Source organism: Rhyacophila brunnea, unplaced genomic scaffold, assembly GCF_057557595.1.
Source record: "Rhyacophila brunnea isolate RB1 unplaced genomic scaffold, BYU_Rbru_1.0 scaffold_19, whole genome shotgun sequence".
Lineage (NCBI taxonomy): Eukaryota > Metazoa > Arthropoda > Insecta > Trichoptera > Rhyacophilidae > Rhyacophila > Rhyacophila brunnea.
The window spans coordinates 21,436,678-21,451,316 of NW_028232848.1; the positions used below are offsets into that span (position 1 = coordinate 21,436,678).

The window sequence follows — 14,639 nt, forward strand, 5'->3', positions numbered from 1 at the left end:
ACTTTAACGATTTTTTGTATTCTTCAATAAATTCATTTGTGTTATGAAGTTTTTGAATATCGACACACAGTATTCAAAATCTGCATCACACTATCACATATTTTAAAATGGTAATATTCTTAAAGTAAAATAGCGCCGCAGGCAATTTTTTTGCCATTAGAGCAAATTTGTGATGTGTGTTTATCTCACTTATAATGTAGACACGCCATGCGGGGCCCCCCAGAACCCGGGTCCTCAGGCTAGAGCCCTGTCAGCCCCCCCCCTTGTGGGGGCCATGGATCTCAGTGTGCGATATGTGTTTGAATCCAGCGCATGCATCTAGTAGAGAGTTATTACCTCCGTGCAGAAAATTGTTTTGTGCATTCTTGGACCTCAGGAAAGTTTATTTCCTTCTTGATGACCGATAGATTATTCACTGTTTCGGTGATATCACTGTAGCTATATCAGTGGGTTAAATGATATTTACCTCTTTGCATTCATCAATATCCCTGCAATGTTGGCCATCTTCAGCGATAACATAACCTGTAGCACATTCGCAGTAGAAAGCGCCAACTGTGTTACGACATCTTCCATTACGGCACAAGAACGGCATGACACGGCACTCATCCACGTCTGAAAGGTTTGTATATTGTTTATTCACATAACATTAGAACATAATATGTGGTGAAATGCCTACAACAAATTGTAGGGTAGTAAAAAGACCTAAGTTAGTCAGTTGGTCTATTAGTCGAATCATTTATTATTATCTATGGATTTTGCTGTGTAAAAATTGGCTAAGCTTTACGTCCGTGCTTTTAAAAAATTTAAAAGCACAAATTTACTATGAATCTAAAATAGGTCATTATATAAAAACACATCGCCCTTATAAAATCATACTGTTTTAGACACATTTTTTTTAATTAAGGGGAAAAACTACTTTTCCTGAAGCTGAATTTTTCTTTTAATGATCAGTTAGAAAAAATGGAAAAAAAAATATTAAGATCTCACCGCTGCAATCGTTATTAGGGCTGAGCTTAAATCCATCGTGACAGTTGCACTTGTAGCTACCGGGAGTGTTGACGCAGGTGCCGTTCTTGCAAACGTTCTGGTGTCTCTGACACTCGTTCAAATCCAAGCAGTTGTCTTTTTGAGGTGTGAGGAAGTAGCCCGGTTTGCAGATACACTGGAAGGAGCCTTGCAAGTTCCTACAGTCGCCGTTTAAGCAGACACCCGGCTGATCGGCACACTCATCCATATCAACGCAGTCGGTAAAACTAAAATCAAAACAGAAAGAGTGACTAATTATATGGACTGTATTATACATTAAAATAATATATATAAGCAGGACGGACATAATTAGCATAGACGCAAAGGCTTATTGTCACGGTATGTCGATCAACTTTCAATATTCATTAAATTTTATTCAATGAATGCCACCAGTAATGGAACTGAAGATACACAAATCAAGCAATTTCGCCAGAATTATTGCACCAAAAATTGACAATGTATACAATAACAACCGCAACATTACTGCAAGAGACATTATGCATGTAAATTGATGTCTGTAATTTTGTTTCTGTGCTTGTTTTTATTATGTATATTGCACCCAGCCACCATACGAAAAGAAAATGAATAAAAAGACTGCAATACAAACTTACAATATCCCAGTACTCCTTTGGTGAGACAGATTTTTCTGGTGTCCAACACTATTGGTGATGAATTAGGAGTCTTTTCTTATTATATTCTGAGCAGCAATTGAAAATTTTCCTTTCAAAGTTAAACTCGAAACACTTTATTAAGCTTTTCTAACCTGCCGTTCGAAAATTTTCTTTCCAAATTTAACGCTTTTTATATGGCAGTGGCGTATTGCTAATATAATTGAATATATATAGCTTACCTGGATCCAAGTGTATATCCATCTGGACATCTACATTCAAAGTATCCTGGCAGATTAATGCACTGAGCATTTCCTCGGCAAGGATTGGGGATTCGAAGGCACTCGTTGTCATCTCGGCACTGATGGGACTCGATATCATAAATGTACCTGTAATACAACAAAAACTAATTAAGTATAATCTACATTTTCTTAATAATATAATATCATTAAAAAAAATTGTATTATAATATTATGTTCATTTATATTGAATTGAAAAATAATATTGTTCCAACAACATAATGTGATAAAATTAAAATTTTACAGTAGAGACAAAAACACGCTTTAAGAGAACAAAAATGAATATAGGCTAAAGTAAGAGGGTTTGCTAAACTTCCTTGTCGAATATAAGCAAACAGAAAAATTACTTAATAGGTATATGAAGTGCCTAGTTTCAAAAGCCCCTAAAACGATTTTAGGTAGTTCTGAGAAAAATGAGAAAAACGATTTTAGGTAGTTTTGAGAAAAATGAAAAAAAATCATATCTAATAAATCTGTGAACTTTATGTATTTATTTTTTAATTCCTTACATTCTAAACAGTATTTTGGCTTTCCATTTTAGCGGTATTTGAAAATCACACCCAACCATTTTGGCGGGTTTTGAAATTTACCCTAATTTTTGATCATACGTATTGACGAATTTTGGATCTTTTTAAAGATCAATCTTATGCTATCATATAGGTCACAAAAATATCCATCTAACCACATATCTAACTCAAAAATTTTCAAAAACTGTTTTAGGGGCTTTTGAAACTAGGCGCTTTATATAGAAAAACATTTTGATAAAATTATCATTTCAGAGGTTTTAACAGCTCAATGACGATTTGTAGTTTGGTCTACTTTTATATTATAACTCTAAACAAAAATATTAAATATTATAAGTAATTTACACTATTCCCACATTTCCATATTTCAAATGGAACTAGAATATTACAATCTTGAAACAAATAGGTACGCATTACAAAAAGTATGTAAGCTGAACACCTCTTAGAAATTTTTTTGATAACTTTTTCTGTGCCATAAAAGCGTTAACTTCCTCTATATGACCCTGACTACAATGCCGAGAATATAAAATAAGCGCGTGTTCACGCTCAACTTTAAACTCAGTTTACTAGCCATGATCGAATGTTTTGGATTATATAGAATATTGAACACACAGACACATCTTTTGGAATGACGATGAAATACTAAGTCATGAAAATGAAAGATCACAAAAAATGTCAACATTACGGCAATTTGAATTGTAAGAGCTTTGTGAGGGATTGGAAATTTAAGGGATTCACAGACTGCGGCCATAGTAATAATTAGTAACCTTGTGACATAGAAAAGGTTTATAACTACTAAAATTTAATATCTACATGTAGGCACCTCCTAAAAATATTCAGCATGTGAATATTAATAATTACTAGTTTGTAACTTTTTTTATTAGAAAATTCGATTTTGAAATTAACACAATATTGGCTAAACTTTAAAATTACCAATGGCCTAATATCACCCCATTTTACAGTTCCTATTTAATTAAATCCATTAATAGTACCCTCTATTGCAGTGACACTCAAAACTACCGGGAGTGTCCACACAGGTTCCGTGTTTGCACATGGATCCCATCAAGGCGCATTCGTCGATCTCTTCAGTTTGATTGGTCATCGGGTTGATAATCTGACCTGGCTTGTTGCCGCACAGTATTGTGTACTCATCTGAAATTGATTGCATTTTAATAATTTGTAAAATACATTAAATATCCACTCTTATAAAACTACAAAGAATGTCTAGTTTTAAAAATTCATCTAGGTTCAAGAAAAATTTGGTAGGTATTGCCGTATAAAGTTTAGTAATGCTACAAGTATTATTTTCGACGATTTATGTAGAACATCTGTGAAAAGAGATATGATTTATTTTTCTTATCAATGTCTGGAGCGGCCACCATCTTGGATCCAGGCCATCTGCCATGATTTCAAGTAAAATACCCAGTAAGACATGATTCTAGAGTTTACAAGGAATGTATTTCAGGTGGTCATTCAATTTCTTCATTAAAAATCCAACGGGATAACATATTATTATATTCCCGACTATTAAGCATATATGTAGTATGTTAGATTCATTCATCTTACTTTAAAAAACAATAATTATCACATTTTCCAATATTTAAATAACTGTTCTAGGCATACAATAATATGTCAAAAAAACAATATTTTGACAGCACTAAAAGTGAAACAAAAGAAAACCGAATTGAATTTGAATCCAAAATGTTTTTTTCTATGGCACAAATTCAAATTTGGAAGGAACAACCAAACAAAAATATATGTTTATATTCTGTAGATAGAAAATGTCTGTGGAAGGTATTAACTAGTTCAACATATTCTCTCCACAGCGAAAACTTCATGCCTCTATGCTTGTAAAACATTTTCTGAGAAAATAAATGAAGCAAAATGGTATTGATTAAGGGGGGACATGCTCGTCGAAGGTCAAAATTGAGTTTTTATTGTATTTTCAAACCATGATCCTGGACACTCCTTAAACGTTGTAGATAATCTATTTATATAATTTTGAAGCCTTATTATCCTTTATAGTTATTTTAAACATTTGATGACTGCATAAAGTATTTTTGTTACATAAAATAGTATTCTTTTAAACCTCTCGCTCTAATGTTTTAGAATATAGTCATATTTCGGTACATAACTGTGCAGTGGTGTTAAGTTTTTTTAACATTTATTAATTTTTAAACGCATTTATAAAACTATTAGTATAATTTATTACGAGATAATTTTTGTAAAATATTCACGATAAAAAATTATATTGATAATCTCTGTGATCCCAAATTTGACAAGAATTAGGCATTTTATTATTCAAAAAATCGGCAAGATTAACGCATTTGAAGATGATTCTAAAGATACTTATTATAAGCTATGTCTTTGACCATTCAAATGTGATAAACATCTTATGAATAATGATTGCTTTATAATAATTATTGACCTAAAAATAAGGTAGTGTTTTTTTGAAATACGCCATTTCTTTTGTCATTCCCCAGTGGTTACGCTACAACATACGGCCGTAGCCATAAATTGACAAACTATAATTGAAGTAGGGAGTAAAATGATATTAACGCGCGTGTTTGAACATGTACCGTTTAAAAAAAAATAAAAAAAAAATCGGTTAAGTACATGTTCAAACACGCGCGTTAACATATATTTACTCCCTATTTTAATTATAGTTTGTCAATTTATGGCTACGGCCGTATGTTGTAGCTTAACCACTAGGGAATGACAAAAGAAATTACGTATTTCAAAAAAACACTACCTTATTCTTAGGTCAATAATTATTATAAAGCAATCATTATTCATAAAATGTTTATCACACTTGAATGGTCAAAGACATAGCTTATAATAAGTGTCTTTAGAATCATCTTCAAATGTGGTAATCTTGTCGATTTTTTGAATAATAAAATGCCTAATTCTTGTCAAATTTGGGATCACAGAGATTATCAATATAATTTTTATCGTGAATATTTTACAAAAATTATCTCGTAATAAATTATGCTAATAGTTTTATAAATGCTTTTAAAAATTAATAAACGTAAAAAATCTTAACACCACTGCACAGTTATGTACCGAAATATGACTATATTCTAAAACATTAGAGCGAGAGGTTTAAACGAATACTATTTTATGTAACAAAAATACTTTATGCAGTCATCAAATGTTTAAAATAACTATAAAGGATAATAAAGCTTCAAAATTATATAAATAGATTATCTACAACGTTTAAGGAGTGTCCAGGATCATGGTTTGAAAATACAATAAAAACTCAATTTTGACCTTCGACGAGCATGTCCCCCCTTAAACTGATAAATTTTGGACTCACGGGATGCGGAGTGTGGGCAAGGAGTGCAGGGGTTTCCCCAGGCTTTGCCCATGGAGCAGCAGCACAGCATTTGAGTCTGTTCGTGAGACATCGGAGCCGTGCACAGTCCTTGGGCATAGTTCAGATAGCATTGCTCCTTCCTCATGTCGATACATTCCTCTGCAAACAAAAGTATGGCACTATTACATTTAATACTGCAACTGGCTCCTATGAATTTGGTACAAACAAAGACGTTGAAGAGAAACCTCCCTATATGGAGATGTAGTTTTTATATTATTTGACAGTGAAACTGGTTACTATTGCTAATGATTGTTAATGTGCTACAAGCCGTTTTGCTTTGTGGATTTATTTATTTATTTATGAAAGCAGAACATTGTGGACATAACAAATCAAAATTCAGGACGTATACAACATGAGATTTACATTATAACAAAATTTGTTAGAGTAATATTTAATATTACTCTCACAAGAGAGAAGAAGAAAAAATAATAATAAAAAAAAAACAATTTTATACAATAAAATAAAGTTTCAAAACCAAAATGCAAAGTACATCATTGAAAATGTCTATGTATTTGGGGAGCACATTTACTAGTCTTGCACCCCTTGCTAATGGTGCCTGATAGGCTTGACTCGAGGAAACAGTTCTGATCCAGAAGAGGTCATGGCTGCGACCACGTAGGTAATCGACAGGCGTATATAAATTTTAATTCTTTAGGACGCCAGGATTGGAAACCATCAGAGAGTAGCAGAAGTGACCTACATGATTCAAGAGAGTGAAAAGTGAGCATGCCTTGTAGAAAAGCAGTCGAAATGTAATCATTTGATGAATAATTAAAAGGAAAATAGTTATATGTCTTAAAATAAAGACATCGAAGAAATTTCTTCTGGACGCGCTCTAGAATAAGCTTGTAGGAAACTTCATAAGGACTCCATATAACAGACCCATATTCAAGAATACTATGCACTAACGAGACGTAGAGTATACATATTATGACATTTGGATTCTTGAATGGTTTGGCTTGTCTCATGATGAATCCTAGAAGCTTACTTGCACATAGAGCTGTAGAAGTTATATACGAGTGAAAAGATAATGAAGAGTCAAAAATTATTCCAAGATCTTTCGCTTCAAATTGGCGCTTTGATGAACGTTTTGACATTATATAATCATATTTAATTGGGGATCTTGACACTTGTCAGTTTATTCTTTATTGACCAATTTTCCAATTGAACACATTTATTTATAGGAAACTTCACACTTATAAATATTTATTTGCCATGGCCGCACTGAGATAAAAACTTTGCACTAGTGTTTGCTACAACTCAAAAAGAAGATTAATTGAGCCATCATTTTTTTGGATGAATATTGAATAATGAAACCTCTAATAATAGTACCTAAATAGGTTAGTAACCACAGCAAAAATGTATTAAAAGCAATCTGCAATTTCATTTTATTGACACACAATGTACTCAGTGTTGCTAAGACAGAAAATATAAATTTTTCTGATGTTACCAATTTAACAATGTAAAAATGTCGAAACAGAAAGAATTAAACTATTTGACTCACTTCCGCTAGGCAGAGCCATGTATCCAGTGGGACAGATACAGACGTATTTCCCTTCTTCGTTGTGGCACACACCGGCCCCACAGAGATCATAATTCTCCTCACACTCGTTAATGTCGAGGCACTGAGTTCCTGAATCGTCAAGGCGGTAGCCCTCGTTGCAAGAGCACATGAAGGAGCCGAACGTGTTGGTGCAGTGGCCGTTCAAACACATGTTCGGGTGCTCTTCGCATTCGTTAATATCTTCCAGAACCACCTGGGGCAGACAAAAAAAAACACTTTCATCAAAGATGTCGAAGGAAAGCTTTCTTCTAAGTACATAATAATAAATTACCATACCTAAGCAGAGCATATGGACCACCACAGAATGTCTATCTAAGTCAATTCAGTTAAATTATGTAATAGACATTGAAAATCAACATGTATTTCTAGACCAGCCGCGGATCTTAATCTACTATCCATAGTTTGTATTTATACAAAGATGGCTACTTTATGAACTAGGCCATAATGATCATAATAGGTGATTACCTACATCTTCTAATATATAAAAATTAATATTTGTGTGTTTGTTTGTTCGTATTTAATGCGCAGCCATACCGTTCATCCGATTGCGATAAAACTTTGTAAACTTATTGCTTGCACTTGCGGGAAGAGTATAGGCTATACTAATATATAAAAATGAATGTCTGTCTGTCTGTATGTCTGTGTGTCTGTCCCTTATGCGTTCCTATACCATTCATCCGATTGCAATGAAATTTTGGTAAGTGGTTGTATGCACACCCATGAAGGTTTCTGAATTAGAAAAATCATCATCTTCTTCTTCTTCTTCATTATATTTTCTTTTATTCGTATGGTTCCTATACCATTCATCCGATTGCAATGAAATTTTGGTAAGTGGTTGTATGCACACCCATGAAGGTTTCTGAATTAGAAAAATCATCATCCTCTTCTTCTTCTTCATTCTATCGTCTTTAATTCGTATGGTCCCTATACCATTCATCCGATTGCAATGAAACCTTCGTCAGTTGTTGTGGTAACACCCGCAATGGTTTTTGAATTAATACAACCATCTTCTTCTTCTTCTTTTATTCTATATTCTTCTATTCGTATGCGTTCCTATTCCATTCATCCGATTGCAATAAAATTTTCGTCAGTAATTGTGCCAACACCCGCGAAGGTTTCTGAATTAGCACAACCATCTTCTTCTTCTTCTTCTTCTTCTTCATTTTATCTTCTTTTATTCGTATGGTCCCTATACCATTCATCCGATTGCGATGAAACCTTCGTCAGTTGTTGTGGTAACACCCGCAATGGTTTTTGAATTAGTACAACTATCTTCTTCTTCTTCTATTCTATATTCTTCTATTCGTATTCGTTTCTATTCTATTCATCCGATTGCAATAAAATTTTCATCAGTAATTGTGCCAACACCCGCGAAGGTTTCTGAATTAGTACAACCATCTTCTTCTTCTATTCTATCTTCTATTCGTATGCGTTCCTATACCATTCATCCGATTGCAATGAAATTTTGATCAAGTGTTGTGCTCACGCCGCAAAGGTTTCTGAATTGTTACAACTATTTTCTTTTTCTTCTATTCTATCTTCTTCTATTTGTATGCGTTCTTATACCATTCATCCGATTGCGATGAAACCTTCGTCAGTTGTTGTGGTAACACCCGCAATGGTTTTTGAATTAGTACAACTATCTTCTTCTTCTTCTATTCTATATTCTTCTATTCGTATTCGTTTCTATTCTATTCATCCGATTGCAATAACATTTTCATCAGTAATTGTGCCAACACCCGCGAAGGTTTCTGAATTAGTACAACCATCTTCTTCTTCTATTCTATCTTCTATTCGTATGCGTTCCTATACCATTCATCCGATTGCAATGAAATTTTGATCAAGTGTTGTGCTCACGCCGCAAAGGTTTCTGAATTGTTACAACTATTTTCTTTTTCTTCTATTCTATCTTCTTCTATTTGTATGCGTTCTTATACCATTCATCCGATTGCGATGAAATTTTGACCAGTTGTTGTGAGCACGCCCGCAAAGAGTTCTGAATTGATACAACCATTTTCTTCTTCTTTTTCTTCTATTCTATCTTCTTCTATTCGTATGAGTTCTTATACCATTCATCCAATTGCGATGAAATTTTGACCAGTTGTTGTGCGCAAGCCCGCGAAGGTTTCTAAATTAGTACAAACATCTTCTTCTTCTTCTATTCATATGCGTTCCTATACCATTCATCCAATTGCAATGAAACTTTGGTGAGTTGTTGTGCGCACGCCTGCGAAGGTTTCTGAATTAGTACAACCATCATCTTATTCTTCTATTCGAATGCGTTCTTATGCCATTCATCCGATTGTGATGAAATTTTGACCAGTTGTTGTGCGCACGCCCGCAAAGGTTTCTGAATTAGTACAACCATCTTTTTCTTCTTCTATTTGTATGCGTTCTTATGCCATTCATCCGATTGTGATGAAATTTTGACCAGTTGTTGTGCGCACGCCCGCAAAGGTTTTTGAATTAGTACAACCATCTTCTTCTTCTTCTATTCGTATGCGTTCCTATACCATTCATCCGATTGCAATGAAACTTTGGTGAGTTGTCATGCGCATGCCCACGAAGATTTCAGAATTAGAAAATCATCTTCTTCTACTATTCGTATGCGTTCCTATACCATTCATCCGATTGCGATGAAACTTTTGTCAGTTGTGTGCGCACACCTGCGAAGGTTTCTAAATTATTATTATATAACATACAAAGTTTGTTGTTTGTTTGTTCCATCCAATTTTGATTTTTTTTTTACTACATATTAATAACATTAATAACGTTTTCATATTTTGGATTCGATTTTAATTTAGTGTTCCTATGTTTGACCTTTACTCCTATTAGAATTATTTTCATATTGCCATATTGTATTACACAGATATTTTAATATTAAAAAAATAATTTCCTCTTATTATTTTTCAAATATCTAAGATAAATATAACCACGAAGCGACCCTGTGCGAAGCCGGGTACTTCAGCTAGTAATATATAAATATTGCACAAATATTGTATGTAAAGTTTTTACCGAAATTAAGTTATTGGAGCTTAATGCTGTAAAAATAATAAAAAAAAAGTCCAAATAGGGTATTTAAAAATATTATATTACTCCATGTAAATAGATTATATTATTATGTTCATTTCATATACAACGAGCTTTTTTTACTCACCATGGGGTTATTTGAATCTCTATCGTATACTAACGCTAATGCATTCGCATCCTTAGTGGAACGAGATTTGTACGGTGGTGACCGAGTCATCCCCTGATCAGCGGACAATAGACGCCACATCTTTCTTAATTTGTTCATAGGTATCACCGTAAAATAGAGTAATCATGTAATGTAAGTATATTATGTCCAATAATAAAAATATCTGATGTGTATTTTTGACTTGATATGAATGTGGGGATAATCCCTATGAAGCCTTAAAGTAGAGCCGCCCCTGGTATTATATATTGTGAAACACCAATGCTTTAACATCAAACCAATGTATTTCACATAATTACATGAAAAATACCAAACTATCCAAAACCAGTTTGCAAATTTGCAATGGAAGTTTGATGTAGTAATATTTAAGCAATCGAACGACTTTGCTGAACTCACCGTGTTAACGTTGGGTTTATATCCTGGTCCTCCGGGGCAGAGCACACGATATTCATCTGTATCCGGTTGAGGGCACTCCTGGCAGCGGGGTCCCCACGCTTTACCTATAGAGCAGCAGCATGAAGCGCGCGTCACATCATCAGACAGAGGATGTTGACAGCGAATTCTTCCCGTGCGGCGATCAAACACGTGATCCAGATAACAGAGGGAGTTACGCCGATCTAAGAAACAAAATGGGATAATATTAACCACAATTTCACTACATAAATTCAATTCAATATCTCTTTAAATTTTTAGCACTCTTATGAAAAAGTCGGTCGGAAAATGAAGGAGACTCAAAAATTCTTTTGAACCCTCTATGTTATAACACTCCTTAGCTAGAAGCAGACTTGAGAATGAGTTGCATCAGCTGAAGTACAGGCTTATGGTGGAGGGATCAGAAGAAATTTTTGAGACTGCTTTACTTTCAGCTGAATGGATATTATCCGTGGCTCTATCCGACTGACTTTCTCTTAGGTATGCTTATATACTGTAGTTTAACATTTAGAAAGAATCTTTATTTAGCTACATATTTTTTCTGACTTATACACGGCGTAAATGGAAACTCCGCCATTCTTGGTAGTATTGACTTGTGTGTATCTGATAATTATCTTAGAAATCGGAAGCAACCATTGTTTGTTCTCCCAAGGTGCATAACTAACCTGCCAATTGGGAGTGCAATAATATCACTTCAGATATTGATATATTCCACTTACGTAAGAGTGAGTTTAGGTGGACGTTGTTTTATAGGTTTTTAAGGTAGTGTCTACTTAGTTCATTCAGTGCGCTTTTTATTTTTATATTTTTATTATTTGCTCATATTACCCTGTATTTTTTTTTCAATATTGTACACTTTTTTTATGTCATGTTGTGAATGTTTCAATTTATAATTTGTCATGTTTGTTATATTATGTAAATTAAATAATTTGAATCTGAATTTGAATAAGACTGTACTTCAACTAATGCGGGGCTCAAACAATAGACCAAGGAATAATAAATGTAAGTTTTTATTCATATTGATGCGTTTAGTATCACAAAGGAATCGAGTACTCTCATGTATTTTAAAAATATGTATGATTTTATGGGTCGTATTTTGACAAAAAATGAGTTATATACTGACCGACACATGCGTTGCCCTCTGATACGAGTTCATAGTCGAGGGGACATTCACATTTGTAGCCTCCTTGGGTGTTGACACAAGTTCCATATAGGCAAGACTGTGGACTTTGACACTCGTCTATGTCTGTGCAGTTGCCACCACTTTCTGTAAATTAATAATTAATTAACAAGCTGATAATATAATGCCTGATTTGAAAATACATCATTCTGTCTCACGGTGGAAATTTTTCCGAGGAATTCAACCCTCATTATAAACCAAATTGGGAACCTCTGATTAGTGTTTTCACCACCACATACTTCAATAAAAAAATACTGTATACGACTATATCGATAGTTGCTGATATATCTATGTGTGAAAGGTGGTAGGAAAAGACAGAAGTCATTAAAATTTTAAAATGGAAAAATGAGTTTTATATGCCAAATTAATCACACTGCTTATTTGTGTAAATGGGGTAAACGACTAGTCGAAACATCACCTCTGATTAGTAAATTTCACATACAAGGTTGTCAAAAACTAATCAATCTTCAGTTTAATCGAATTTTATGAGTTTTGATTGATAGATTTGAATAAAAATAGAATATCGAAGTTACGTTAAATTTTAGCATTGAAAGTAATGCAAAAATATCAAAATTGAATGACAAATACAAAAATCTTAATTATTAGCAAGACAACACCTGCAATCCACAATTAAAACTGTGAACATTTTTCAAAATTTCAATTGCGCGTATTTTTATTTAATCGTGAATTAATTAATAGTTAACATAAACTTTAAATGATTTAATCCATATAAGTGATTAATTGAATAAACGGACGCATTGCGGATACAGTATACCTACAGTGTCTTCTTATGCATATATTTATTCACATTGGCGCCATCAGAATTTTGTGTAAGGTGGTGCATGTAAGAAAACTCAAATTCTTATTCCACCAATTGTTGGATATATGCAGCCACCCTATTGTCCCCTGTCCCTTCGACATTCATTTACTTAAACCTTACTATAACGGTACCGCTTAAGCGGCTAGTAATTCATATCTAAACTATAACAACCAAGAATATTTCGTTCATAATCATCACAGTCAGTACCTTTTACATTGACATGTAATACCTCCTGAAATAATTTGATTTTTTAACAAAATTATGCGCATTATTTTTCTACGTAGGTACGCATAGGCATCAGCAGCGTTGTTTACATACGGAGTATATGATGTAGGTATGTGTGTAAGTAATTATCAATGAAATGCTAAACTAAAATTAATATAATTATCTAAAAAAATTTGTACTAAAGGTGGTGCACTTGCACCACCTTGCACCATGCTGCCGGCACCCATGTTTATTCATTCACATGACAATCAAATTAGTATATTAATAAGCAAATCTTTTGTGTTTGCATAATACCTATATAATATTATCTACAGGTAAACAACATTAAAGACTATTTATTTAATTTCTGATTAAAATATGACAGCAGATATCCAGGTTATCCATTGTGTGCACATACCGCCATATACAATTTACGTGCGCACATCCATTTTCCATTAAACACTAAATACTAATTACCTGAAAAACGGCTAATAGGTATTTAATGATCAGTGACAGATCTCGGCCTAAGAATATGTAGACTAACACTTTTATTCTGCGCAATTCATTTAATGGAAGAGTAATATTTACCATCAATTTTGTAGCCATCATTGCACTGACACTTGAACATTCCAAAAACATTTTCACACCTTCCGTAGACGCACAAGTTGTTGAACATTTGACATTCATTGATATCTGAAAAGAAAAATTGTATATCACAATACAAAGTATAATTTCATACATCATATTATTATATTATTTTGATTGTGTAACATTGTATGCATTCTTACTATTGCAAATAAATTATAGGTATAATCTTACCAACGCAGGATTGATAGTTTTTCTCGTTGGGGTGCATGAAACCCATTTCGCAATCGCAGCTGAACGCTCCTGGGGAGTTTAAACAATGGCCGTTCTCGCATAAATTTGGGTCATTCGAACACTCATCAATATCTACGCAAGAATATCTGAAAAAATAAATATGAATTATTACTTTCGATTATTAAAACAACGCCATCTTACAGTTGGCCACCAAACCTAAGTACAGAGAATCGACCCAATCTCAACTCCAATAAAACTGGTTACACCATCTTGTACAGATGCGATTTTTTAAATGGTTAAATCAAACTGGATTGACCATATCCTGGTCATTAGATCATCTACCATACCTAGTTAATGTTAGGTTAGATTTTTAGTTTAATACTACCATATTTCTTCTTCTATTTCTTACACTTGTAGATTATTAGGTCTCTTTTATACAAATTTTCAAAGGGGAGCCAACAATGACGACAAGGGTCTTCCGTGCAGTGCATCATGTGTAGGATCCTAGTTTCATCCGTCGGTTCCACATGTGCATTCCATAATTTTCTTCATTTTCTTCCCTATCTTACCATATTCTCAACATTGCAAATTTCT

The 14,639-nt window shown here is 33.6% G+C and overlaps 1 protein-coding gene across 2 annotated transcripts in view; it reads right to left on the minus strand.

The window, feature by feature from the left end:
• LOC147072842 (fibrillin-3-like) overlaps positions 1 to 14,639 on the minus strand; it is a 198,139-nt gene that overhangs the window by 17,874 nt on the left and 165,626 nt on the right. For both annotated transcript variants that reach the window (XM_085945756.1, XM_085945757.1), the window contains exons 26-35: positions 14,046 to 14,191; positions 13,815 to 13,919; positions 12,146 to 12,289; positions 10,987 to 11,207; positions 7,338 to 7,590; positions 5,774 to 5,932; positions 3,450 to 3,609; positions 1,877 to 2,023; positions 988 to 1,253; positions 467 to 612 (exon numbers count right to left, since the gene is read on the minus strand). In XM_085945756.1, the coding sequence (XP_085801882.1) occupies positions 467 to 612; positions 988 to 1,253; positions 1,877 to 2,023; positions 3,450 to 3,609; positions 5,774 to 5,932; positions 7,338 to 7,590; positions 10,987 to 11,207; positions 12,146 to 12,289; positions 13,815 to 13,919; positions 14,046 to 14,191 (1,747 nt within the window). The remainder of the gene's footprint in view (positions 1 to 466; positions 613 to 987; positions 1,254 to 1,876; positions 2,024 to 3,449; positions 3,610 to 5,773; positions 5,933 to 7,337; positions 7,591 to 10,986; positions 11,208 to 12,145; positions 12,290 to 13,814; positions 13,920 to 14,045; positions 14,192 to 14,639) is intronic.